At 43.6% G+C, this 26,644-nt stretch overlaps 1 protein-coding gene across 7 annotated transcripts in view; it reads left to right on the top strand.

The window, feature by feature from the left end:
• Positions 1 to 26,644, top strand: part of MYO16 (myosin XVI) — a 1,104,874-nt gene that overhangs the window by 241,527 nt on the left and 836,703 nt on the right. For all 7 annotated transcript variants that reach the window (XM_063953181.1, XM_063953183.1, XM_063953182.1 and 4 more), the window contains 3 exons: positions 12,012 to 12,136; positions 16,557 to 16,682; positions 18,968 to 19,043. In XM_063953181.1, coding sequence (XP_063809251.1) covers positions 12,012 to 12,136; positions 16,557 to 16,682; positions 18,968 to 19,043 — 327 coding nt within the window. The remainder of the gene's footprint in view (positions 1 to 12,011; positions 12,137 to 16,556; positions 16,683 to 18,967; positions 19,044 to 26,644) is intronic.

The raw sequence follows: 26,644 nt of genomic DNA, 5'->3' as shown, positions 1-26,644 counted from the left end.
AGAGCAAGTCCCTCCACAGCAACTCTAGCTATCTCTCACGGTACTAGGGGGTTGTAGAAGGGGGGGGGGGGGAGGCTGCATTGAGACTGTGTAACCTATTAAGGTGCACTGTCAGCACTAGTAGGGGTCTCCCTTTACATTAAAAGCGCTGTGTGTGAGTTGGCTCCAATCTCTGTGTCTCTCTTGACATTCTTTGCGGGTGAATCTCTGTCCTCCCCTGTGTGTGTGTGGAGTATCTGTGGTCTCCATTAAGCAATGTTCAGGGACTCTGTGTCTTATGCTGCAGAGGATATGTCCTCTCAAGATGATCCCATTCCATGTAATCAGGATTGCACTGGTTTAGCACAGATACCAGCAAGGGAGCCTGAGTGGTTATCCTATATCAAATCTATGATTTCTCAGATTTCAAATAGGGTTGCACAAAATGAATCTGCAACTCAGGCTTTACAGAACTCTATGGCAGTCTGGCCCAGTTTTGGTACCTCAGGGCTCCCCGCTGTATATTCACATAAACGTGCTCTTGCACAGATCATGCAGGATGATACGGATACCGATTCTGACACTGCAGACGGTGACGGGGATGTGTTGCGGGGGGCAGCATCTCTTTCTAAAGGTGTGCAGTTGATGATAGAGGCTATTAAGAGATGTGTTGAATACTGCTGATACAACACCTGAGCAGGTGGAGGAGGCTTACTTCACTGAAAATAAGAAAGCCTCGCTAACCTTCCCTGCGTCAAAGGAATTAAATGCTATTTTTGAAAGGGCTTGGGAAAACCTGGATAAAAAATTCCAGATACCTGAAAGGGTTCTGGTGGCATTTCCTTTCCTGGTAAAGGATAGGAAAAATGGGAAAACTCGCCTATTGTTGACGCGTCAGTAACCAGACTCTCAAAAAAGGTGGTTTTACCTGTTCCAGGATCTACCGCCTTGAAAGAGCCGGCTGATCGTAAAATTGATAATACGCTCAAATCCATGTACACGGTTTCTGGGGCAATACTACGTCCCACTATTGCCAGTGCTTGGATTGCCTAAGATATAGTAAAGTGGTCAGGCACGTTACTTACTTGGATACTATGGAGAAATGGGTGATGTTCAATTGTTTGTACGTAACATTCAGGATTCTGCAGGATTTTTTGTAGAATCCATGAAAGACCTGGGTTCCATGGCTGCGGGAATTTCTTCCATGTCTGTATCAGCTCGTCAGCTCGTCGAGGACTGCGGTTGCGCCAGTGGTCTGCCGACGCGGAATCCAGGAGTAGTGTGGAGACCCTACCCTATACAGGTCAGGCTCTCTTTGGGGAAGCGGTAGATGCGTGGATCTCCACGGCTACGGCTGGTAAGTCACCTTTTCTTCCCTCAGATACACCTGCTCCGAAGAAACTCTTTTCTTCAGCTACATCACAGCCCTTTCGGTCTACCAAGCCCAGAAAGGCCAAGCCGTCCAACACCTTCTTTCAGGGAGGTCGGCCCAAGTCGAAGAAACCTGCGGCTGCAGGTTCCCAGGAGCAGAAAACTGCTTCAGGTACACCAAAGTCCTCCGCATGACGGTGGACTGCACACCCCGGAGGTGGGGCCGGTGGGAGCGAGACTCAGGCATTTCAGTCACGTCTGGGTGTCATCCGGCCTGGACTGCTGGGTGCAAGATATTGTGTCTCAGGGGTACAGGCTGGAATTTCAAAATCGCCCTCCTCACCAATTTTTCAAATCACGCTTGCCAGCTCTGCTGGCAGACAGAACTGTCCAGAAGTTGGAGGCACAGGTCATTGTGCCAGTACCACCTGATATGCAAAACAAAGGTTACTATTCAAACCTTTTTCGTGGTACCGAAACTGGGTGGTTCGGTCAGGCCCATCCTGAACTTAAAATCACTAAACCCCTTTCTGAGGGAGTGCAGGTTCAAAATGAAGTCTCTAAGGGCAGTGATATCAGGTCTGGAGGAGGGGGAATTCATGATATCCCTGGATATCAAGGATGCGTACCTCCACATTCCGATTTGGCTGCTGCATCAATTCGGCCTCTCCACAGCACCGAGGGTATTCACCAAGGTGATGGCGGAAATGATGATTCTCCTCCGTAGACAGTGGGTGAACATAATTCCATATCTGGACGATCTGCTGATAAATGCATTGTCCAAGGAGAAGCTGTTACGGTCAATAGCTCTCACGACCCAGCTTCTCAGGGAACATGGCTGAATCCTGAATCTTCCAAAATCACATTTGGAACCTACCAGGAGGTTGTCCTTTCTGGGAATGATCCTCGACACGGAAGTGCAGAGGGTGTTTCTTCCAGAGGAAAAAGCGTTGGTGATACAAACAATGGTCCAGGATGTCCTGAAGCCAACCCGGGTGTCGGTTCATCAGTGCATTCGCCTTCTGGGAAAGATGGTGGCCTCTTACGAGGCCCTGCAGTACGGGAGATTTCACGCTCGGTCCTTCCAACTGGATCTCCTGGACAAGTGGTCAGGATCCCATCTACACATGCACCAGAGAGTACGTCTGTCACCAAGGGCCAGGATTTCACTCCTCTGGTGGCTGCAACTGCCTCACCTTCTGGAGGGCCGCAGGTTCGGGATTCAGGACTGGATCCTTCTAACCACGGATGCAAGTCTCCAGGGCTAGGGCGCAGTCACTCAAGGGGATACCTTCCAAGGAAGGTGGTCAAATCTGGAAGCCGGCCTGCAGATAAACATTCTGGAACTAAGAGCCGTCTACAACGGTCTTCTTCAAGCGGCCCATCTTCTGAGAAATCGGGCCGTTCAAGTGCAGTCGCACAATGTGACAACAGTGGCTTACATAAACCGACAGGGCAGAACGAAGAGCAGAGCTGCAATGTCAGAGGTAACAAGAATCATCCTCTGGGCAGAAAAACACGCGTTGGCGCTGTCAGCAATCTTTATTCCGGGAGTAGACAACTGGGAAGTGGACTTCCTCAGCAGACACGATCTCCATACAGGGGAGTGGGGTCTCCATCCGGATGTGTTCAAGGAGGTAACAGATCTTTGGGGCGTACCCCAGATCGACATGATGGCCTCTCGTCTCAACAAGAAGCTTCGGCGGCATTGTTCCAGGTCGAGGGACCCACAAGCAGTGGCGATGGACGCCCTAGTGACTCCATGGGTGGTCCAGTCGGTGTACGTGTTTCCTCCACTTCCACTCATCCCAAGAGTTCTAAAGCTCATATGGAGAACAAGGGTTCAAGCAATCCTCATTGCTCCAGACTGGCCAAGAAGGGCTTGGTACACAGATCTTCTGGATCTACTGCAAGAAGAGCTGAGGCCTCTTCCTCTTCGGGAGGACCTGCTGCAGCAGGGGCCGTTCGCCTATCAAGACTTATCGCGGCTACGTTTGACGGCATGGAGGTTGAACGCCTGATACTAGCTCAAAAGGGCATTCCGAACAAGGTTATTCCTACCCTGATACAGGCTAGGAAAGAAGTAACGTCTAAACATTACCATCGAATTTGGAAAAAATACAGTATGTATCTTGGTGTGAGTCCTGGAAATTTCCTGCGGTGGAGTTTCAATTAGGATGGTTTTTCCTTTTCCTACAAGCCGGTGTGGATATGGACCTTAGGTTGGGATCTGTGAAGGTCCAGATTTCGGCCCTGTCCATTTTCTTCCAGAAACAGTTGGCTGCCCTCCCTGAGGTTCAGACCTTTTTGAAGGGAGTTCTGCACATCCAACCTCCCTTTGTACCGCATACGGCACCTTGGGACCTTAACGTGGTGTTGCAGTTCCTCCAATCGGACTGGTTCGAACCTCTACAGGAGGTTTTGGTCAAATTTCTTACATGGAAGGCTGTCACGTTGTTGGCCTTAGCTTCTGCTAGACGTGTGTCGGAGTTGGGGGCTTTGGCCTGTAAAAGCCCATACTTGATCTTCCAAGAAGATAGAGCTGAGCTCCGGACACGTCAGCAGTTTCTTTCGAAGGTTGTGTCAGCATTTCATATCAACCAACTTATTGTGGTGCCAGTGGCTACTGACTCCTCAATTTCATCAAAGTCCTTGGACGTTGTAAGGGCTCTGGAAAAAAGATACTATATAACAATCCATGCGCCCTCCAATTTACACATGTAAAAAATATATTACACCACAGTGATAAAATCATCGTTGTCCTCCACTGTTTTCACAAAGGAGCCTTTACTCACTCCTAACGCTGTGCACCTGAACTGGCATTCCAGTTCCTGTTCGCAGGGCCTTTCCTGTCAGTGTGGAACGCATGCTAGTGCTGACGTCCGCTGGTGTTACTAGGCTATGGAACGCAAGCTGGCGCCGCATTTCCGGTGACGTCATTTCAGCCCCGTGAGCAGGAACTGGAATGCCGGTTCAGGTGCACAGCGTTAGGAGAGAGTAAAGGCTCCTTTATAAGGACAGAGGAGGACAACGGTGACCACACTTCTGATGATGTATCCGGTGTGGTCCGAAACGCGTTACGCGTGTGGTATTGTCACATTTTTTGGGGGACATTCACGGACGCTAATTATGACCCCTGGGTGCAGCTGCAGATTCCGGACCTGCTTTGACTGCCACCACGCTGAACTTCAGTGGGACTCTGTGGTATATATGAAGCGTTGCTGTGTCTGCCATCTTAAGGATGCTGATATGTTATTTTTATTGTTTGTCTTGTAAGTGCAACTCGTATTAAAACTACGTGTCTTTTAAAAAGCATGCTGCACTATTAAGTATTATCTGTGCTTATCCCTCCATGTGCAAGCTTGTGTGGGGGCAGAACATTTATTGTTTCAGGTTCCCTTCTAAAAGGATTATTATATGCCTGCTACACATCTGGGATTACTTGGAAAAGCAGACTCCATTGAAAGCTTTAAGATCAGTATTTTTAATCATTCTTGTGTGTTTCACGTGGTTTATTCACTTGTGATTTTATCACTGTGGTGTAATATATTTTTTCCAATATTTGTTTTATGAGTTGGATGAACTCCTATTCTATATACCATCCAGCTGCGTATCCTGTTTTTAACTGCGCACATCTTTAACAAACTTATTCTATTTGTTGTAAGGGCTCTGAAAATCTATGTGAAGAGGACTGCTCGTCATAGAAAATCGGACTCTCTGTTTGTTCTGTATGATCCCAAGAAAATTGGGTGTCCTGCTTCTAAGCATACGACTCTCGCTGGATCAGGTTCACTATCCAGCATGCATATTCTACGGCAGGATTTCCGTGTCCTACGACTGTCAAGGCCTACTCTACTCGTAAGGTGGGGTCTTCCTGGGAGGCTGCCCGGGTTGTCTCGGCTTTACAACTTTGCCGAGCTGCAACTTGGTCTGGGTCGAACACGTTTGCAAAGTTATACAAGTTTGATACTTTGGCCTCGGATGATCTGAAGTTCAGTCAATCAGTTCTGCAGGAGCCTCTGCGCTCTCCCTCCCGTTCTGGGAGCTTTGGTACATCCCCATGGTACTAATGTGGACCCCAGCATCTTCTAGGATGTAAGAGAAAAGGGATTTTGGTTAACTACCTGTAAATCCTTTTCTCGTAGTCCGTAGAGGATGCTCGGTGCCCGTTCAGCGCTTCATTTTCCTGCTATCGTTATTTGGTTCAGTACAACTTAATTTTAGTTGAGTACTGCATTGTTACTTGGTAAGTAATGTTTCAGCGGTTGCTGAGTTTTCAAGCTAAGTTAGCTTGACGTGCCTTGTATATGTGAGCTGGTATGAATCTCGCCACTATCTGTGTTAAATCCTTCTCTCGTAGATGTCCGTCTCCTCGGGCACAGTTTCTAGACTGAGTCTGGTAGGAGGGGCATAGAGGGAGGAGCCAGCCCACACTCTCAAACTCTTAAAGTGCCAATGGCTCCTGGTGGACCCGTCTATACCACATGGTACTAATGTGGACCCCAGCATCCTCTACGGACTACAAGAAAAGGATATACCGGTAGGTAACCAAAATCCTATTTTTATTGTAATGTTAATTTTCAAAAAACTTTTATTTATGTTATTACAATTTAGTCATGAAATAAATGTCATCAATGGATTCTTTTCATCTTTTTTTTTTTTCATTTTAGTTTTTACAAAATTAACACTGGGTACTAAGTCTCCTGTGCCTAAGTATGGATATCCTTAAAACCTTGTCTGTTAGGGCCTGGTGTTTAGCAGAAAGACGGTTGGGTACTCCAGTTAGCAGGAGGAGAGGATGCAATAGGGTACAGGGTATACCAAGTTTGGTGAGTTGAAATAGAAAAGGGAGTACTCAATGGTACAAAGGCCCAATTAGAGCAGGGATCAATCTGGAATAGAAGGCCTAGAAGGTACAAAGGCTCTGGCTGGAGAAGAATATGAATTGTAGAGTGTAGGCCATGGCCAACCACACCTAAAGCATAATATGGGCATCAGGATCCTGAAGGTTAGTTAATGGTAAGTAGCTGAGTTTGACAGGCTGGGCTTGGTCCAGGAGCCAGGGAGAAGGTGGGTTGTTGACTAGGTCAATGCCTATAGTAGCAGGCTGACATATTGGCCTAGGGGGTATTTACTAAGAGCCCATTTTCATTGATTTTTGATGTTTTTATATGGATGAAAATCGAACTTGATAAAAAGGTTTGATTTCATGGGCTGAAAGAAAAATTTACTAACAGATAATTTTTTTATATTCATTTTTAAATGTTAGTATTTGTGTGTTTTAGGCCGGGAAGGACAACATCACTTTAAATCAATTTTCATTGATTTTTAAATTGATAAAAATGTATGTAAAATAACCTTTAGTAAATAAACCTCTAGGTCTGGTGAAGCTCAGAAGGGGGTCACAACCTGGATGGTCCCTGCAGGGTCGGATCGGGATGATTTACCAGCCTGGGAAATTTATGGAAGCTGCCCAAATGGGGTGGGGTCTGTTGAGGGGGGCGGGATCTCTCCTTATAGTACCTGATTGACCGCAATTGTGGACTTCCTTGTTTTTTGCTGCAGTTGTTGAGACCAGGGGTGGATTGGGAACTAAAGTGGCCCTGTAAGATTTTGTAGAAGTGGCCCGATATGTGCAGCACAAGAGGTACAACATACATACCGTGTAGCCATTGCAGCATCACTTGCTGGCAGAGTTGATGTACAGCAGAAATGGAATAATAGAATGAATGGAGACAATGCAGTATACTGAGTGCGGTTGGCTGCCTGTCATGTGGGGTGTGGGGCCACATGACAACACACAAAACAGGCCCCACAGACACGTCAGCCTACCTGGAATATCATACCCTCCAACATGACCCGCCCCGCTAGGTACAAAGTGCTCTGTTTCTGGACTTCCCTCTTAATTTATTATTGCAATCAATTGTGAAGAAACAGCTTTCTTATCATTTAACTAGTTCAACACAGGTGATGGAAATCATAAATTAAGAGGGAAGTCCAGGAACAGAGCATTTTGTACCTAGTGGGGCGGGGTCATGTTGGAGGGTCTGGAATATTCCTGGTGAGCCCTATGGCCAATCTGCCCCTGGATGGTTTGAAACCATGTTTTAGTCTACTCGACAGTGTACAAAAACCCTGTATGATGAACCAAAGATTTCAAATTTTGATTAATCAGCCCATGAGATTCTTTTCCAGTCTTCATCAGTCCACTGGCAGTGCTTCATGAGCTAGGCAGACTTCTATTTCATAGCTGCAGAACAGATGTAAGTTTTTGACCTATTACTTATTCCCTGTAAAGTCCTTTTTTTCCATTTAAAAAAAAAATCCACATTTTGTTTCCCTTTTTCCTAACTTAAAGTTTAAAGTTTTATCACTTACCTTTGTGCCGTGTCAATTTACTCACTGGACTTGAATGCCAAATATTTCAATTAAAACTGGAAAAATGGAGATAAACGGAGTCACTTTTTTCTACTAACCTCATTAATATCAATATACAGTTATCCTACTTTTTAAGATTTTTTTGTTAGCACTTTTTCATTTAAAGATAATTTTATTTTATGCCATATACCAGTTTTGCAACTAACACATTTGATGTTAAGTTCCTTTTGGCTCGGGCTGGACATTACTATTGTAATGCCAAAACAGAATGTCATTTTAGATGTGAAGACAGCTGACAATATTATTGGAGATGTAAGAAATGTAATATGAAGCAGCCAGAGCGACAGTTTATGGCATGGGAACAGTAAAAGTGAATGCTGCCAGTTTTGGGAAGTAGATATGAAGAGGATATATTTAGAGAAAAAGAGGAAACTTTTTACTGCATTTTTATACAGTTTCCAGGACCTTGGGAACAAATGAATTTGATTTCTATTAACTCTTATGACAAATCAATGTTCACTTAGTGTTTTTTTGGTTACAACTCCAGTTTTCAAGAACAAATTAACAGTACTAAGCCGGGTATTGCTGTACAAATTCCATAGTTATGGGACTGTCATAAAGGTATTCTCCAGGCACTCAATTCAACATGAATTATAGAACAGTCAGTGCATTGATCTGTTTTATTTTGAATAAATGTAATAGATACAGTATATGGGTGGAGAATGTCAGAGAATCGCTTTTAAAATAATTATACATAGAAATACCTGTGTTGTGGCAAGTAAACTAAATTGAGGTCGTGCAGAGCCTGGAGGAAAACAGTCAGTCAGAAGATGAGGGCCAATAGAGAAAGCCGGGGGTGGGGCTACACATGTACACAGTAAAAGTGTATTACTGTGCACTATGGCAGCAGTCAGCATGCATCCCTTTAATGCCACACTGCACCTGTCCCAGCCAGCCCCTGCTCAGCAGACTACATAACAGCTGCAGAGGAGCATTAAGAAAGGGGCCTGACTTAGTGACCTGCTGGCTATAATTTTCCCACCCCTGCTTTGTAATGTAGCCCCAAATTGTAAGTCTCTTTGTAGTGACAGAGAGGGCCCTGCAACCTACTGTATGTCTGACAGATGAGAGACCACTTCTGATTGGCTGCTATTTATTTATTACCAGTTATTTATATAGCGCACACATATTCCGCAACGCCCAGAGGAAACCCACGCAAGTACAGGGAGAATATACAAACTCCACACAGTTAGGGCCATGGTGGGAATTGAACCCATGACCTCAGAACTGTGAGGCAGTAATGCTAACCATTACACCATCCGTACTGACCATCCGGCTGCTATCTATTATGTGGTCCATCAACCAGCTGTTAACTGATTGCATGTGATGAATGTGCCCCCCATGGATTACATCAGGGCAAGATTAAAGAAAAGGAAAGGTAAGTAATGTGGCTAGGGAAACCCCACACTACAGAAAAGGTGACGGGAAATCAGACAGATAAAAATCACATATACAGAGGACAATATTATTATTTTAAAGGTTGCACCATTTTTATGTACTGAAGCCTATAGGAGGCACTATATTTATTTTTCGGTATATATAGTGAACACATATAATTACAGTACATATTTTCAGTTATACTGTGTATAGGGGCACTATATTTATTTTGCAATGACATATATTGGGGTCTCAGCATTTATTAGTCCTATACTAGGGTTCAATATATTATGACATTTTTTAAATAGTTTGATCAACACATTTTATTTCAAGACTGCATTGGGATGAGAGAAACAGGGTCCGGGATCCTGACCGCCGGGATCATAACTACATCCCCCTTTGACCTCTAGTGGATGTTTCCTCTATACTACCAGTAGGGATGGACATCGGAAGCCAACCATCATATGATGGCTAGGCTTCCACCATTGAAACTTTCGATGCGATGGTTACTAACCATCGCATGAAAAGTATTAGATGGTGAAAACTATTTATATGACTTGCGCATGCGCTTAAACTCTGCAGTGCGGTTGGCAGGAGGCGGGATTGGGGGCAGGATCGGGGGTGGCATCAGAGGCAGGATTGTGGGCGGCGCCAGTACTCCGCTACACTCATCAAAGGGGATGACCTGCTCAATGATACTAGCCTACAATGCAGGCTGCGTGTGCTCTATATATACTGTTCCAGCACCTGGAGTACCGTCTGTATATACTACTTCATCACCGGGCATTGTGTGTGTATAATATATATATATATATATATATATATATATATATAAAATATACGCACACAGTGCCCAGTGGTGAAGTAGTATATACAGAGGGTACTCCCAGTGCTGGAGCAGTGTGTGTGTGTATATACAGTATATATATATATATATATATATATATATATATATAGAGAGAGAGAGAGTAAGAGTTGCAGCGGCACTGGAAGTGCACACATTGTGTGTGATCAGTCACACTGCATGTCCTGAGCTCGATGTATCAGACTGTGGCAATTGCTGTGTGAGTGACTGGCTGCTGCAGCAGGGTGAGGGCTGTGCTCGGATTGGCTCTCTGTGTCAATGAGACGAGAGCCAATCAGAGCTAACACTTAGGTGCACACTGTCCCTTTATTAAGTATGGGAGGGCGCAAATTTATAGTTTGCAGGGGGGCGCAGAACACCCTTGCACAGGCCCTGCGCTAAATACACATTAGTCGCAGCAGAGTATCACTGGCTTTTTAGTAGATTGTGGCGATATATGTTGTAATTTAGTAATTAAAGGAAAATATGATTTATTTTATTAGTAAAGCAAGTTTCCATTACTAGTCTGAACTACATACTGAAATGAATGTGTTATAAATTTTTATATAAGAATAGGAAAAACATTAAGATGTTAAGATGACTTCTGGTAAATCCAGTTTTATATGCCATCTGTTTTAAAATTGATCTTATTTCTGTATCCTCAGGTTCATTTGTTTGACCTTTTTAATTATTTCATATTGTGCTTTGTAGACATGTGATTCTACCAGCAGGTGATATGTGCTACATAAAAATGGGTCATTCAGGTGTAATTATGATGAGTTTGTAGCAAACTATAAATGGCAAATGAAGATAATGTCGTGGGACCCCGGCAAATGAAGATAATGTCGTGGGACCCCTCTCTGCTGGTCATCGGTCTATGACCCCATTCTATGTGATAAAAATCTGATTTGATTAAATCAGGTTTAAATTGTCAAGATAGATAACCTCTAAAGGGTCGCTCAGCACACATCTCTCCCCCCGCTCATAAAAGCGCAATGTGTGCTGAGCGTACGGGGAAGCCGCTCATTTCACCCAGCGTGCATGCAGGCCAATCTAGCACCAGCGATAGTAATGCGCGGGGCTGCGCATTGCTATTGCTGTGAGGGGTACACATGGAGTGATCGCTGCTTAAAATCTTAGCAATCTAGTCAGATTGCTTAGATTTTAAGCAGCGATCGCTCCGCGAGTACCCCCCTTATGGGTTTATGAGGTGTATGCATAGGCAAACGCAGGGGGGCTTTCTGGTTGCCCGGAAACCTCCTTCTCTTGGCAAGTGGCTCAAATTTTGACAATAACAATGGTATATAATACGATTACTAGTGCTGCTGCCACATCATGCAAGTTAATAGACAGAGCAGAGCTGCTACATATGCCCAGTGTAGCAGCTTCTTCTATCAAGTTTGTTGTGTGTGGATCTGAGCACTCAATCAGTGCATTGGACCAGAGAGTAGCTACCAGGAAGGAGAGACAGGAGCCTTATCATGAGGTGGGAGAATGTGTGCTTAGAAAGTGCACTACTGGTTCCATTGTGTTTGCATATTTATTATAGTATGTTTTAACCTTTTCATGACCACTTATCTTATTTATAATATTTAAATGTTTGATTCAGTCTATACTATAGACCATCTATAGTGTTACATATTAATACTGTATTCCATGTTCTGCAGAGTGGTAGACTGTGGATTACATTTGGAAACCCCCCTCTAGAAATCCTGCGTTTGCCACTGGTATGAAGTTAATAGCCTGGTGGTGGTGCAGTTAAATTTATATTGCAATGTGATGACTCGGTCATGTACTCTATGGACTAGATCTGTGCAATTAGGCTCTTTGTGTGTTTTGCTAAAATACTTGTAGATCCAATTCTTTGGGCATTCAAAAGGGTGACCAGTACTAGAGCACAGTAAAATATTTAGTAACCTGCAACATCGTTTAATTAGCAATTTTGACTGGGTTATTGCCACCTTCTTCTGTAAAAGTCACACAATCTTGTTCGCCTCCATAGGTGTTGACCTGACCTCCCTGCGACAGATAAGGACCCAGAGAGCAGCGGTGATGTTGGCTGATGTGAAGCAGCTGCTAGCTGCCAGGGGAAGCGTTAATGAGAAAAATGATGATGGTGTTACTCTTGTAAGTATTTCTGTGCAGTGACGTTTGGATTCTGAAACTTAAAAATTAATTAACCTGATTTTAAACACATTGTTACATCTTAAGCAGAGAATGTGTAAAATAATTCAGCTCCGACATGTTATCAAACTGTGAGAAAATAGGGATGACCTGTGTACACTGATCTAACCACACTGTAAGGTATTTATCATGATTAGGCCAGAGCTTTTATATATGCAGATTTGTTACTACCTACAGTTTTGCTTTTCCAAACAGGACCTGTGGCAGCTGTTATTGGTATCATATGTCAGATACGCATGTGTTCTTTCTGTATAAGCAGACTGTGGATGAAAAGAAAAGGTTTATTTATAACAAAGTGATAAAAAGCGTGTTTCTCACATTTGCATCTGCTAATGTCTTCTGCTATTCACTTTAACCTTATCATTGTCAACATTACAGCCTCTGTATACTTAATTTAAGAGTGACGAATATTGAAATGCACATTTATGAATTCAGAGTTGCGCGCAGGTTCATTATTCAGACGGATCTTGAGATATTTCATACTGCGCACACTAGGTAGGTACTGTAGCATTTACAAGTACAGAATCTTTGGGCTAATCAGAATTGTACGCATCTCAAACATATCCCCTCTTGCAGCCATGTGGGTGCAATTGGGAGGATAGCAAAAGTTTTCTGACAGCGTGTCTTGGCAATGTAGGCGGAATTGCAGGCTTTTCAGAGGAGAGCATCAGTGTCAGACTGAGGGCCCACCAGAGATAGCAGTCATTGAGGACCAAGCTTAAGGAGTGTGGCCAGCCATCCCTGAGGGAATTTGCCAACCATTAGAGAGGATGTGCAAAGAACAGGGCCCATTTATAAAGGAGGGGACGGGGTGTGTCAGGACCACCCACTTTAATTGGTAGGAGGGCTAATCTTGATGTAGTTTCCATATAAACAAACCAAGGATGATCCTGCACCGACAAGTTACTGACACCTAGAGGAGGGGATGGGGGCCCCCAGGGATTTCCCCTGTACATCTGTGGACCAGTCCAACCCTGGGGAACATACACAGAGATCCATCTGGATTTTGAGCCTAATTCAGACTTGATCATAGCAGCAAATTTGTTAGCAGTTGGGCAAAACCATGTGCACTGCAGGGTGGGCAGATATAACATGTGCAGAGAGAGTTAGATTTGGGTGGGGTGTGTTCAAACTGAAATTTAAATTGCAGTGTAAAAAAAAGCAGCCAGTATTTACCCTGCACAGAAACAAAATAACCCGCCCAAATCTAACTCTCTCTGCAAATGTTATATCTGCCCCCCTGCAGTGCACATGGTTTTGCCCAACTGCTAACAAATTTGCTGCTATGATCAGGTCTAATTTAGACCCTTTGACGGATCTCTTACTGGTGAAAATACATGTTGATAGTGATGTCAGCTACTTTCACAAGTGGATGGATGGGGGCTGTGTGGATGTTTAGATGAGGCCATCTCTTAATACAGGTGAAGATCCAGATTTATTTCCAATCTAGAAATGTGGTTGCAGATGCAGCCAACTTTTGTGCAATTCTGAATCAATGATTATTAATTCTGGAAGTAAGAATTATGACATATCTTACTTTTTTTTAAATTCACAGTTCCCTCAATGTCTGGTACAGAATAATCCCATCAAAAGATGATGTTACCCAGTGACGAAAAGCAAAACTTTTCATTGTTCAATAAATTATGTTAAGTCTCCATAGAGATCTTGGAGGATAGAGGCAAGAGAAGCAAATAACCTGAACACCGGAGATACAGGGCCAGAAGGTGCGGTGTGCGGCCAGTTTGGCCACACAGGGCGGGACAGCCTGGGGGTGGTATGAGCCGTACCTGCCGCCTGCCCCAGCTCATGGATCTTGCACTGTGGGGGGAAAGACACTATGTGTATTCCCTTAGTGCCAAGGGAGTAGTTCTGCTGCATTGAACATCTAGTGTGCCAATCAATAGTGGCGCCCTTTTACGGGGCTGCAGACATATGTGCTGCTGCGCTGCAATACACTGGCCAGTGAAAATGGGCAGGGGAGAAGGGTTATCCCCCCACCCTTGCTGCCATAGTGTTCATAGGTGAAAGTAAAAGTTGAGAAGCACTGGCTTACATGTGTGGTAGTAGTAGTAAAGGTGAATGATTCTACACCAAAATCTTTTCCATTGACCATGCTTTAGGTTGTGCGCATTCCATTTCCTGGTTGATCAAAGTTCGAAAGTTGCTATTTATTATTAATTTCCCCCATCATAGCAATAGGTATGCTTTTTTTCTATAACTGCTTATTTAATAATCACCTGCATTTTTCAATGTCACAATACGGGTTTGGTATGAGTGTTTGACAATCAAAAGGTCGATACTCAGTACGGATACAGTGTCAGGTCATACAGTAGCTTTAGTGACAATCTGTTAATAATGCAATTTAAATCCTTTTAATAATGTCAACTCTAGAGCTTCAAACATGATGCTTTACCATCATGTAACTATAAAGTTTTTAACCTGACGCTGTTAAAATGCTTTAAATCTCATTATTAACATGTTGTGATTACGGCTTTGACCTGACACTGCCCCCGTTCTGAGTGTCCACACTGTGATTGTATAACTTGGTACTGCATACTCGCGACACTACGGTTAGCTTACTACATTGCTAGTTCATTCTCGGTAGTTGTGAGAGCTGGATTGAAGATTTTTGCGGGTCCATTTTTAAAGTATTGAAAACAAATAAATTGCAAAACTATCATTATGTGATATATAAGTAACTAATTTTATCTGATATGTGTGTACTGCAAGTGTCATTAATTAGTAGAGACTTTAAACAAAAAAGATCAAGGGTAAAGGCATAGCTTTGATTACAAACTTTCCCATTAAATATTTGCATATCTAATCTTGGCTAGACTAGTTATAACAAGAGAATCCTGTGTGTAGTTTTCTGCATCATATGCTGGAAATGGTGTTTCATATTTTGTAATGTCATCTACTGTATACTCTGTATTCTCCTATTATACATTCATTTTGCATATTTTTTCTTACGTTTGTTCTAGACACATTTAATTGTTCATTTTATGATATAAGGGGCGGGATGTAATGAAGTCCGTGTTTGCCCAACGTGCGGTATGCTGGTCGAATTTTGTGGTTTTTGTAAATGGGCAATCATTTACAAGGCAACCCACACCTCCAGCCAACTCGGACAGCAGTACATCCGGGCCGATACAGTGTGCTGATTGTGGGGTTATCTCTGCTTGTTTGTTTAAGTCAGTACATATTACAGGAAATTTATGAGAAGTTTAATAATACACATATATGATGCTCCAGGCACTGTATGTTTATACAGTTGGGATTGTGAAGAACTCTTGCTAAGGACTGTATGGACCAATATACAGCTGGCTAGTAATTTAATACTACAATAACTGGTGAACCTGGACTGAAGACACTTATTGGTGCCTCATAATTAAGAACATCAATGTTTATTCTAGAGCCAAAATAGACGATCCTTATTGCGCTTATAAATAGGTGGCAGCCCTTGGTCACACAAAAAACCTTCACCGTGGTTTTAATAAAGAATCATGCACCCAAAATTAGTGAAACCAGGTGGCGCAACCTTATCACAACAAGATTTAAATGGTCAAAGAAAGGCTTACACAATAAATATGATATAATGGTTCCAGCTCCAGATTGATTAACAATGGGCTAAAAAAATAACGTGACGCTTCTAAAGAAGGATAAACGATCCGAAAGCGCTTAAGCCTGTGGGACCTATCTGTGCGGCATTGACGGAGGATCCGGAGGACATACTCGGCAGTTTTGGGACACCTTCAGTAACCGGGACTTTGGCTCCGTATGGGAATGGTATCGTAACACATTTAAGAAGTAAAACCAGCCAGAATGAGATTTTGCCTACTACATGCAAATTTACCAGCTATATTATGTGAGTGGGACCATTGAGTAATAAAATCACACTTTCATTCAAGCGGAATACACTATGTGTTAAATTTTCTCATTATTTTTTTAGCCCATTGTTAATCAATCTGGAGCTGGAACCATTCTATCATATTTATTGTGTAAGCCTTTCTTTGACCATTTAAATCTTGTTGTGATAAGGTTGCGCCACCTGGTTTCACTAATTTTGGGTGCATTATTCTAGAGCCACAAATCTCAAAGCGTTATACCAATTTGGAGCTGCTGTCATCCATGTATTTACACATTATATGAAATTTTTATTCTATTGAACCATATGCTTAATTATATTTAGATTTTATGCATATATGATTAACATTTGAATATTTTTTATTTCAAACCACACATTCCTGTTTTGTTTTTAGTTACCTATAGTGCTGTTTTATTTATATATATATATATATATATATATTATATATATATATATATAAAATCTTTTTTTATTCTGTTATATTTGTATTATCTGCAGCTTCACATTGCCTGTGCATGTGGCTTTAAGGAAGTTGCTTGCCAGCTGTTAGAGCACAACGCTGACCCGGATGCTGTAGATAACCAGTACTGGTCCCCACTTCATTTGGCTGCAAAGTATGGACAGGTAACATGACATTTGTCCACATGAAATTGCTGCATTTCTGAAATGTAATAAAAGTGCAAAAATTGTAAACTGTACTCTCCGTGCACATGTACCTAATGGTCCATCTAGCACATTCACAAGTGAATTCCCCAACCTGTTTGCAGGTCGGAGCTTTATACAGAGCTGCTATAGAGCAATATGGCGATGCTATAGAAAAAGAAGGGATGCAGTCAATTTACCTACAATCAAAATCCCAGCGGTCAGAATACCGACAACCATTGACCGATGGTCAAAATATCGTCAAGGTCAAAATACCGGCATGGTCAAAATACTGACATTAAAAATGACGATACGGTCAAAATACCTATACTTAAAATGTCGACAGGTCAAAAACTAAACATGAGTTTTTTATTATTTTTTCATTGAAACTGAGTTGTTGATACTTTATCATCCAAGTAGATGCAGAGGATGAACATAATAGTGTGCCGAGCGCAGCGAGGCACCGTGCCTGAAGCATGGCGAGCACACGCGGTACACTTATACGGTATCCATGTCGACCTATGTCGACATATACGCCCTATATTTTCTGAAAAACTTGTATCAACTTTTTGATCTGTTGACATTTTAAATGTCTGTATTTTGACCGTGACGACATTTTAAATGTTGGTATTTTGACCATGTCGGTATTTAGACCATCGGTCAGTTGTTGACTGTATTTTGACTGTTGGGATTTTGATTGTAGGTAAATCATACTGATCCCCTTAATAGCATGAGTAAAAACTATATATGTGATTATTCACATGCAAATTTGAGATATACGTTGCGTTACATACATTGATTATCAAACAGGGGGGCAGATGTATTAAGCCTGGAAAACTGATAAAGCAGTGATAAAAAGGTGATAACGCACCAGCCAGTCATTAAGAGTTTGAAAAATGACAGTTAAGAGCTGATTGGCTGGTGCATTATCACCTTCCACTTATCACATCTTTATCACTGTTTTATCACTTCTCCAGGCTTAATATATCTGCCCCACTGATAGATAGTAAACATACCCATCTGCATAGGTGCCGATTTATGTTTTTGCTGGTGGGTGCTCAGCGGGCGGTGGCAACGGGAATGAGCGGGCGGCCGCGGCACTGACTAATGCCCATTAAACATTATGCAACAGACCATAATGCCCATTACACATTATGCCACAAACCGTAATGCCTATTACACATTATGCCACACACCATAATGCCTGTTACACATTATGCCACACTTCGTAATGCCCATTATGCAATATGCCACACACCTTTATGCCCATTACTGCGGTGTTCTGTACAGTGCAGTTTATTTAAAAAAACAAAACTTAAAATGCCCGCCGCCGAGGAAACCTCAAGCGTCTGTCTGATCCTCGGCGGTAGCCATTTTTGGTGGGTTTTTTTTTTTACACTGCACTGTACGGATACGGAAATCCGCAGCCCCCAGCATGTCTCAATGCACTGTGGGGGTTGTGGCGGCTAGCGGCAACTGGGGCAGAACGGCTGGTTCCGTGGGTGCTTCTGAGTATCCGTGGGTGCTCAGGCCCGGGAGCACCCACGGAATTGGCGCCTATGCCCATCTGTATTTGCTAGTGATAACGCATTGTCTTTTTTTAAATTAAAACAATTCTCTTGAACGGAAACCCATCTTTTAACAGCAGTATATGATACATACTTACAGTCTTAAGATTTATTGATGGGGTACATTTCCAATACATTTGCAATGTGCTAAGCTAAAGGGGGGTACACACGGAGAGATCCGTGCTTAAAATCTAAGCAATCTGACTAGATTGCTTAGAAGTTAAGCACGGATCTTTCATGTGTGTACCCCCCAGCGATAGCGATGCACGGCCCAGCACATCGCTATCGCCGGTGCAAGATTGAGCCTGCACGCAGGCTCTATCTAGCAGGTTGCTCACTTCAGCGCTGTGGGAAGTGAGCGGCCCCCCGTCCGTCCCCCTCGCTCAGCACACATCGTGCTGAGCAGGGGGAGAGATTTGTGCTGAGCGGTCTGTGACAGATCGCTCAGCACACATCTCTAGGTGTGTACCCCCCTTAACAGTAAAATAGCCAATCTGCTGCTCTTCAGTGGTTGTGGAACTACATGTCCCAGGATTCCCTAATTCTCCTGGGTCATACGGTATCGTTACATAGCATGTTTTATCAATACTTCATGATTCAATACAGTAATAATTCATGGTTTGATTCCTTATAGACTTAAATATAACTTATGATTGTAAGGTTTAATAATTCACACATTGTTATATTGTCTCCTTACAGACAAATCTTGTAAAAATTCTTTTGGTTCATCAAGCAAATCCCAATATTCTCAACTGCAATGGGGATAAACCTTCAGGTTGGTCAAAGGATTTGTATGTGTTAATTCAAAGTACTTTAGTGTCATATTTCGTAATAATATGACAACTGGTAACAACTGTAACATTCCTTGTTTTACGACTGATACGGAAAAGCATTAGCAAAAAACAATTTAAAGAATGCGACACAAACCAGAGTTCTCGAGGCAAAGCTAGTATAAATGGCAGAGAACCCTAAAAATGTCCCATCAGATTTTCATGGTGTGATCCTGCGGAGTTCAATTTATTGGCTGCTGATTGCAGTAATTAATGCAACATATTATTGTGTTCTTAGAGAAGCTGCCATGTGCAGTTCAGTGCATCAGACTCATCTACCCACATCCTAACCATTTTCTCCTGGGATTCAGTAGAGAATCTTCCATTATTGTGTTTTTTTCCCTTGTATCCTTTAAACAAATAACCTTCCATTCAGTATCTTTGCCACTATACTTCATTTATAAAGAGATACTGTCAAGTGTATATTTCACTGTATTTGAATGTTTATAGGTATAGAATATCACAGGGCATCGTGCAGCATTTGTGTATGAATTGAGGCTGATACTGTATGTTGATCCCATTTCCTTCCTTTCTCTACATTTACAGTAGTTGATGTAGATTTGCTATATATATATATAAATATATAAAAAAATATGAATAAAACATTTATCACGGCCGGCAGCAGTCTCCCTAAAACTACTGTGGATTTACATTCCCTCTTTTATCTTGGATTTCATTTTTCTATTTATTTTTTTGGTAATTTGTGTTCAGTAACATTAGATGCTTTCCATGTCTATTTTGTTTGTTTATTATCATCTTTTTAAAGCAATTTGATACGGCCTTATAAAGAGCTGTTTTTAGGAGCTCTTTCCCTCCATTTACTACTAGTTTTATATTAGCATATATTTTATTGTCTTACTTTTTTATGCGTACTGTCAATTTATATTGTCAATTACTCCATTCCTACGAATAACCACATACCTAGATTCTGTTATGAACATAGTTTTGTACATCCAACAATAAAATGTGTGTCTCTAAATATTTGGGAAATTTAGCCTTCATTAATAAACACAGTTAAATGACCATTGGTATAACTATAACTTACACAAACGTCTCTGCTTATCTCTATCCTATATCCTATTTGTCGCACCACAAGCTTTGCAACGAAGCTGAGCTATTCATCCGCTACACACTTTTGTACCAAATATGTGTATTACATTATTTGCATTCCTATTGTGATGAAGTACAATACACAACTACCCTAGACACTGGCGCTGGCATTAGATGCAGCTGCTGTGTGTAACTCGGATGTTAACTGGGTAAAAAAGGCAAAAGACTGAGGTCCGATATGAGTGAGCTGCTCCATGCATCTTGCCACTCAGCATTGTGCTTAATCTGCGGCTTTATGTCAGTTCTATTGCAACAAAAATACTAAACCTAAATAACAAGGGCACTACTGTATAAGCCACTTTGAATGCAAGATTAAAAGATGAAGATGCTCCGGGGATCGCTACCCATGGCACAGAATTTTAAGATGCGCCATGCGTCTTGCTCCATATCTGTGGCACAAAATGAATATGTGTTTGAGAACACATTATGTTTAGTAACTGTTTAGGAGTTTATCATAGCATTAAGAAAGTACTATCCAGTTCCATGTAATATTATATTTGCCAAAAGCTATTATCATTTTATATTTTTAAAGGCGCCACAATGTTTACACAGCACCATATAAACAATATACAAGTAACAGTGTAACTTGACATATCATAATAACAATACAATGTAATCTGATGTATCTATGAATAACATACAGCAGGGGCGTAAGTTCATCCCAGTGGCCCGGAGGTAACTTGGAGTTTGGTGCCCCTCCCCCTTAAAAAAACAACAAAGGAAAACAAATATGGTATGTGTGTGCAGAGACGGAACTCACGGAGACAGTGGAGTCGGCTGCCGCCGGGCTCCTGCTGTGCAGGGGCGCACCTCTCCTCCACTGTCTCTGGCTCCCTGTGCCCACAGCTGATTGTGTAAAATAAGTCAGGCTGACTCATTTTACTACGCCCGCCCGCCCCTCCCGCCCTCACCCCATCTCAAAGACAACTAATGATACCAGAGAGGAGCAGGACTGCCATATTTAAGGCGCCTGTCTGCCGATTGCCTTTGTAGCAGTATGCAGTGTTCAGCTACAGGATAGTGGCTAGGTGATAGAGGGCGTGCCAGTGTGTTAAAGGCACGCAACTTGAGATTTGTATACATGCTGTTTGTGAACCGGTGCGTGGTTAAGGTACCCAGTAAACTTGCCGTGATAAAGATCTGTTTGCTGTGCTGTGGAAGTAAACAGACTACTTTCCCTATACAACTGTGTCAGCATCTTGTCTGGTGGACGGTCCCTTTCAGGCTTGGACTGGCCCACAGGGGTACAGGGGAAAACACCGGTGGGCCCCACTGCCTGGGGGGGCCCACCTCCTGCTCTAAGAATCAGGTTCCAGACAGTGCACTTGAATTATACATTATACATATGTTACCTTATACTGGACTATGGTGTATTTTCTACAGTGCATTGCTGTTATTAAGCTGTTATTAATCTGGAACATTATCATGCATGCAGCAGCGTAATATACTGTATATAGTTATGAAGGGGCCCAGACGTTGCACTCTCTAATGGTTAGTCAAACCAATGAGGTGGCTGGCCACACCCCCTCTGCAGACTGGCCACACCCCTAACATGGGCCCCTACCATTGCATTCCCCCCGGTGGGCCCTGCATGCCCCAGTCCGACACTGGTCCCTTTGTTACACTAGTTATAAGTAAGGTAATACATTTGTAGTCTTTTGATGATTATTACAATGCTTAATAATACCCTCTGCTTTAATGAAGCACTTTTTGTTGCATATATCCTGAAAAAATGGTAAGTGCTGACAAATAATATATTGTGCAATGTTTAATAGTCCATGACAGTACTAACGATGAGAGAGCAGAAAACTAAATGAGGATCTGCATTCAGAGTAGATCAAAAGGGGGAAAGGATGGCACAAGGGAGGCAATAAAGGACAAGGTTACAGTAGTTGAGGAGGGAGATAATAAGTGCGTGGATGAGAGTCTTGGTGGCATCAGCTATGAGAAAGGACCTAGGGTAAGAAACATCCTAGAGATGTTGCAGATGTCGAAGTAGCAGGAGGAGAGATTGGAAAAGATGAGGGCACCCTGGAAGGGGGAAGTTAGGTCATATTTAGTTTGATAAAGCGCTGGGACATCTAGGACAATATGGCATGGCAGAGAAGCAGGAAAAGAAACAAGAGAGAATGGATAAGAGAGATCAGGGGAGGAGAGGTACATTTGAGTGTCATGTGGTATTGGAACTGAAGCCGCTGATGAGATTTACCAGGGAAGCAGTGACGTGCGGTGAGGTGAGGCAGAGCCTTTCCTGTCATACTAACGTTTGTGCCAGAGTTTTTACTGTATAAAGTATTGAAAAAATACAAAGAATATGTTTGAAATATCTTCTTTGCATTATTCTAATAATTTTTATAGCCAAAATTCTGGAGTAAAAAGTCTATGGCAGGTGAGGCAGTTCCTCACCTGGCTAACTTTTCCGCACATCTCTGATCAAAACTCACCAAATTTCCACGAGTTTATACTGCTGCACCTGTGTATAATGCACAGATATACGTTCTGGATCATATATTGCATGTAAATCTGGCTCTGGTGCTAGGCAGTGCCTCCTGAGCGATTTAGCTCACCGCACGTCCCTGCAGGGAAGAGATGTAAAAGGGAGTAGGACAGAACTTAGAATGACACAAACAGATAGAAGAATAGGGAAAGGGTAGATTCAGAGGTACAGATAGAAAGGGAATGGTTAGTGAGGTAAGAAATGAGAGGACATACTCACAGACAATGGAATGTAAGGTCTGAAGAAGAAGAGTGATCGACAGTGTCAATGGTGGTAGACAGGGTGACCTTTGGCTTTAGCACTGCGAAGGACATTGGTGATGTTGGTGAGGGCAGTTTCTGTGGAGTGGATTCAGGCAGGGCAGCCATCAGGTGGGGACTGTGGGGTCTGGTGTCCCGGGCCCTTACACAGAGGGGGGCCCTCCCCTGGCTCCTACTGCCAATGCCTGTAGAGCTGCACCAGTCTGTGAGATCAACAGCAGGCTGATGTGCAAGGAGGACTTTTAAAACAAGCCTTCCTTGCACATCAGATCTGTTAACCATTCGTGCAGGTCTGCAACACTCCACCTATATGTAACATTACAATGTATGACATCACATAGGGGTGGAGCAGTGCATCATAATTTTTATTTTTGGGAGGGAGAGGCTCTGTCTATTTTAGCAAAGCCGGGCCCCACAATTTCTGATGGCAGCCCTAGATGCAGGGCCTAATTCAGACCTGATTGCAGAAGCAAAATTTTTCTCTAATGGGCACTTCTTCACCAAACCCAGCCAAATCTCATCTTAACCCTCTGTTCCACGCTCTATGTACCCCATCTGTGTCACCCCTGTCTGTCTACCCCTCCCCTTTCTCTAACGTCCTAAGTGGATGCTGGGGACTCCGTAAGGACCATGGGGAATAGCGGCTCCGCAGGAGACTGGGCACAAAAGTAAAGCTTTAGAACTACCTGGTGTGCACTGGCTCCTCCCCCTATGACCCTCCTCCAAGCCTCAGTTAAGATTTTGTGCCCGAACGAGAAGGGTGCACACTAGGTGGCTCTCCTGAGCTGCTTAGTGAAAAGTTTAGTTTTAGGTTTTTTATTTTCAGTGAGACCTGCTGGCAACAGGCTCACTGCATCGAGGGACTAAGGGGAGAAGAAGCGAACTCACCTGCGTGCAGAGTGGATTGGGCTTCTTAGGCTACTGGACATTAGCTCCAGAGGGACGATCACAGGCCCAGCCATGGATGGGTCCCAGAGCCGCGCCGCCGGCCCCCTTACAGAGCCAGAAGACAGAAGAGGTCCGGAAAATCGGCGGCAGAAGACGTCCTGTCTTCACCAAGGTAGCGCACAGCACTGCAGCTGTGCGCCATTGCTCCTCAGCACACTTCACACTTCGGTCACTGAGGGTGCAGGGCGCTGGGGGGGGGGCGCCCTGAGCAGCAATAAAAACACCTTGGCTGGCGAAAATACATCACATATAGCCCCCAGGGCTATATGGATGAATTTTAACCCCTGCCAGAATCCATAAAAAAGCAGGAGAAAAGTCCGCGAAAAAGGGGCGGAGCCTATCTCCTCAGCACACTGGCGCCATTTTTCCTCACAGCTCAGTTGGAGGGAAGCTCCCCTGGCTCTCCCCTGCAGTCACTACACTACAGAAAGGGTTAAAAAAGAGAGGGGGGCACTAATTAGGCGCAGTATTAACAATACAGCAGCTATAAGGGGAAAAACACTTATATAAGGTTATCCCTGTATATATATAGCGCTCTGGTGTGTGCTGGCAAACTCTCCCTCTGTCTCCCCAAAGGGCTAGTGGGGTCCTGTCCTCTATCAGAGCATTCCCTGTGTGTGTGCTGTGTGTCGGTACGTTGGTGTCGACATGTATGAGGAGAAAAATGATGTGGAGACGGAGCAGATTGCCTGTAATAGTGATGTCACCCCCTAGGGGGTCGACACCTGAGTGGATGAACTGTTGGAAGGAATTACGTGACAGTGTCAGCTCTGTATAAAAGACAGTGGTTGACATGAGACAGCCGGCTACTCAGCTTGTGCCTGTCCAGACGTCTCATAGGCCGTCAGGGGCTCTAAAGCGCCCGTTACCTCAGATGGCAGATATAGACGCCGACACGGATACTGACTCCAGTGTCGACGGTGAAGAGACAAATGTGACTTCCAGTAGGGCCACACGTTACATGATTGAGGCAATGAAAAATGTTTTACACATTTCTGATAATACGAGTACCACCAAAAAGGGGTATTATGTTCGGTGAGGAAAAACTACCTGTAGTTTTACTGAATCTGAGAAATTAAATGAGGTGTGTGATGATGCGTGGGTTTCCCCCGATAACAACTGATAATTTCTAAAATGTTATTGGCATTATATCCTTTCCCGCCAGAGGTTAGGGTGCGTTGGGAAACACCCCCTAGGGTGGATAAAGCGCTCACACGCTTGTAAGAACAAGGGCTCTACCCTCTCCTGAGATGGCCGCCCTTAAGGATCCTGCTGATAGAAGCAGGAGGGTATCCTAAAATGTATTTACACACATACTGGTGTTATACTGCGACCAGCAATCGCCTCAGCCTGGATGTGCAGTGCTGGGTTGGTGTGGTCGGATTCCCTGACTGAAAATATTGATACCCTAGATAGGGACAGTATATTATTGCCTATAGAGCATTTGAAAGATGCATTTCTATATATGCGTGATGCACAGCGGAATATTTGCCGACTGGCATCAAGTCTAAGTGCGTTGTCCATTTCTACCAGTAGAGGGTTATGGACACGACAGTGGTCAGGTGATGCGGATTCCAAACGGCATTTGGAAGTATTGCCTTATTAAGGGGAGGAGTTATTTGGGGTCGGTCTTTCAGACCTGGTGGCCACGGCAACAGCTGGGAAATCCACGTTTGTACCCCAGGTCGCCTCTCAACATGAGAAGACGCCGTATTATCAGGCGCAGTCTTTTCGTGGACAAGCGGGCAAAAGGTTCCTCATTTCTGCCCCGTGACAGAGGGAGAGGAAAAAGGCTGCAGAAATCAGCCAGTTCCCAGGAACAGAAACCCTCTCCCGCCTCTGCCAAGCCCTCAGTATGACGCTGGGGCTTTACAAGCAGAATCAGGCACGGTGGGGGGCCCGTCTCAATGAATTTCAGCGCGCAGTGGGATCACTCGCAAGTAGACCCCTGGATCCTTCAGGTGATATCTCAGGGGTACAAATTGGAATTCGAGACGTCTCCCCCTCGCCGTTTCCTAAAGTCGGCTTTAGCGATGTCTCCTTCTGACAGGGAGACAGTTTTGGAAGCCATTCACAAGCTGTATTCCCAGCAGGTGATAATCAAGGTACCCCTCCTGCAACAGGGAACGGGGTATTATTCCACACTGTTGTGGTACCGAAGCCGGACGGCTCGGTGAGACCGATTCTAAATCTAAAATCTTTGAACACTTACATACAGAGGTTCAAATTCAAGATTGAGTCACTCAGAGCAGTGATTGCGAACCTGGAAGAAGGGGACTACATGATGTCTCGGGACATCAAGGATGCTTACCTTCATGTCCCAATTTACCCTTCTCACCAGGGGTACCTCAGGTTTATGGTACAGAACTGTCACTATCAGTTCAGACGCTGCCGTATGGATGGTCCACGGCACCCCGGGTCTTTACCTAGGTAATGGCCGAAATGATGATATTCCTTCGAAGGAAGGGAATTTTAGTTATCCCTTACTTGGACGATTCCCTGATAAGGGTAAGATCCAGGGAACAGTTGGAGGTCGGTGTAGCACTATCTCAGGTAGTGTTGCGGCAGCACGATTGGATTCTCAATATTCCAAAATCGCAGCTGGTTCCGACGACTCGTCTTCTGTTCCTAGGGATGATCCTGGACACAGTCCAGAAAAAGGTGTTTCTCCCGGAGGAGAAAGCCAGGGAGTTATCCGAGCTAGTCAGGAACCTCCTAAAACCGAGCCAAC

Source organism: Pseudophryne corroboree, chromosome 2 (genome assembly GCF_028390025.1).
Source record: "Pseudophryne corroboree isolate aPseCor3 chromosome 2, aPseCor3.hap2, whole genome shotgun sequence".
NCBI classification, from domain to species: Eukaryota; Metazoa; Chordata; class Amphibia; order Anura; family Myobatrachidae; genus Pseudophryne; species Pseudophryne corroboree.
This window is presented reverse-complemented; position numbering and strand designations above follow the sequence as displayed.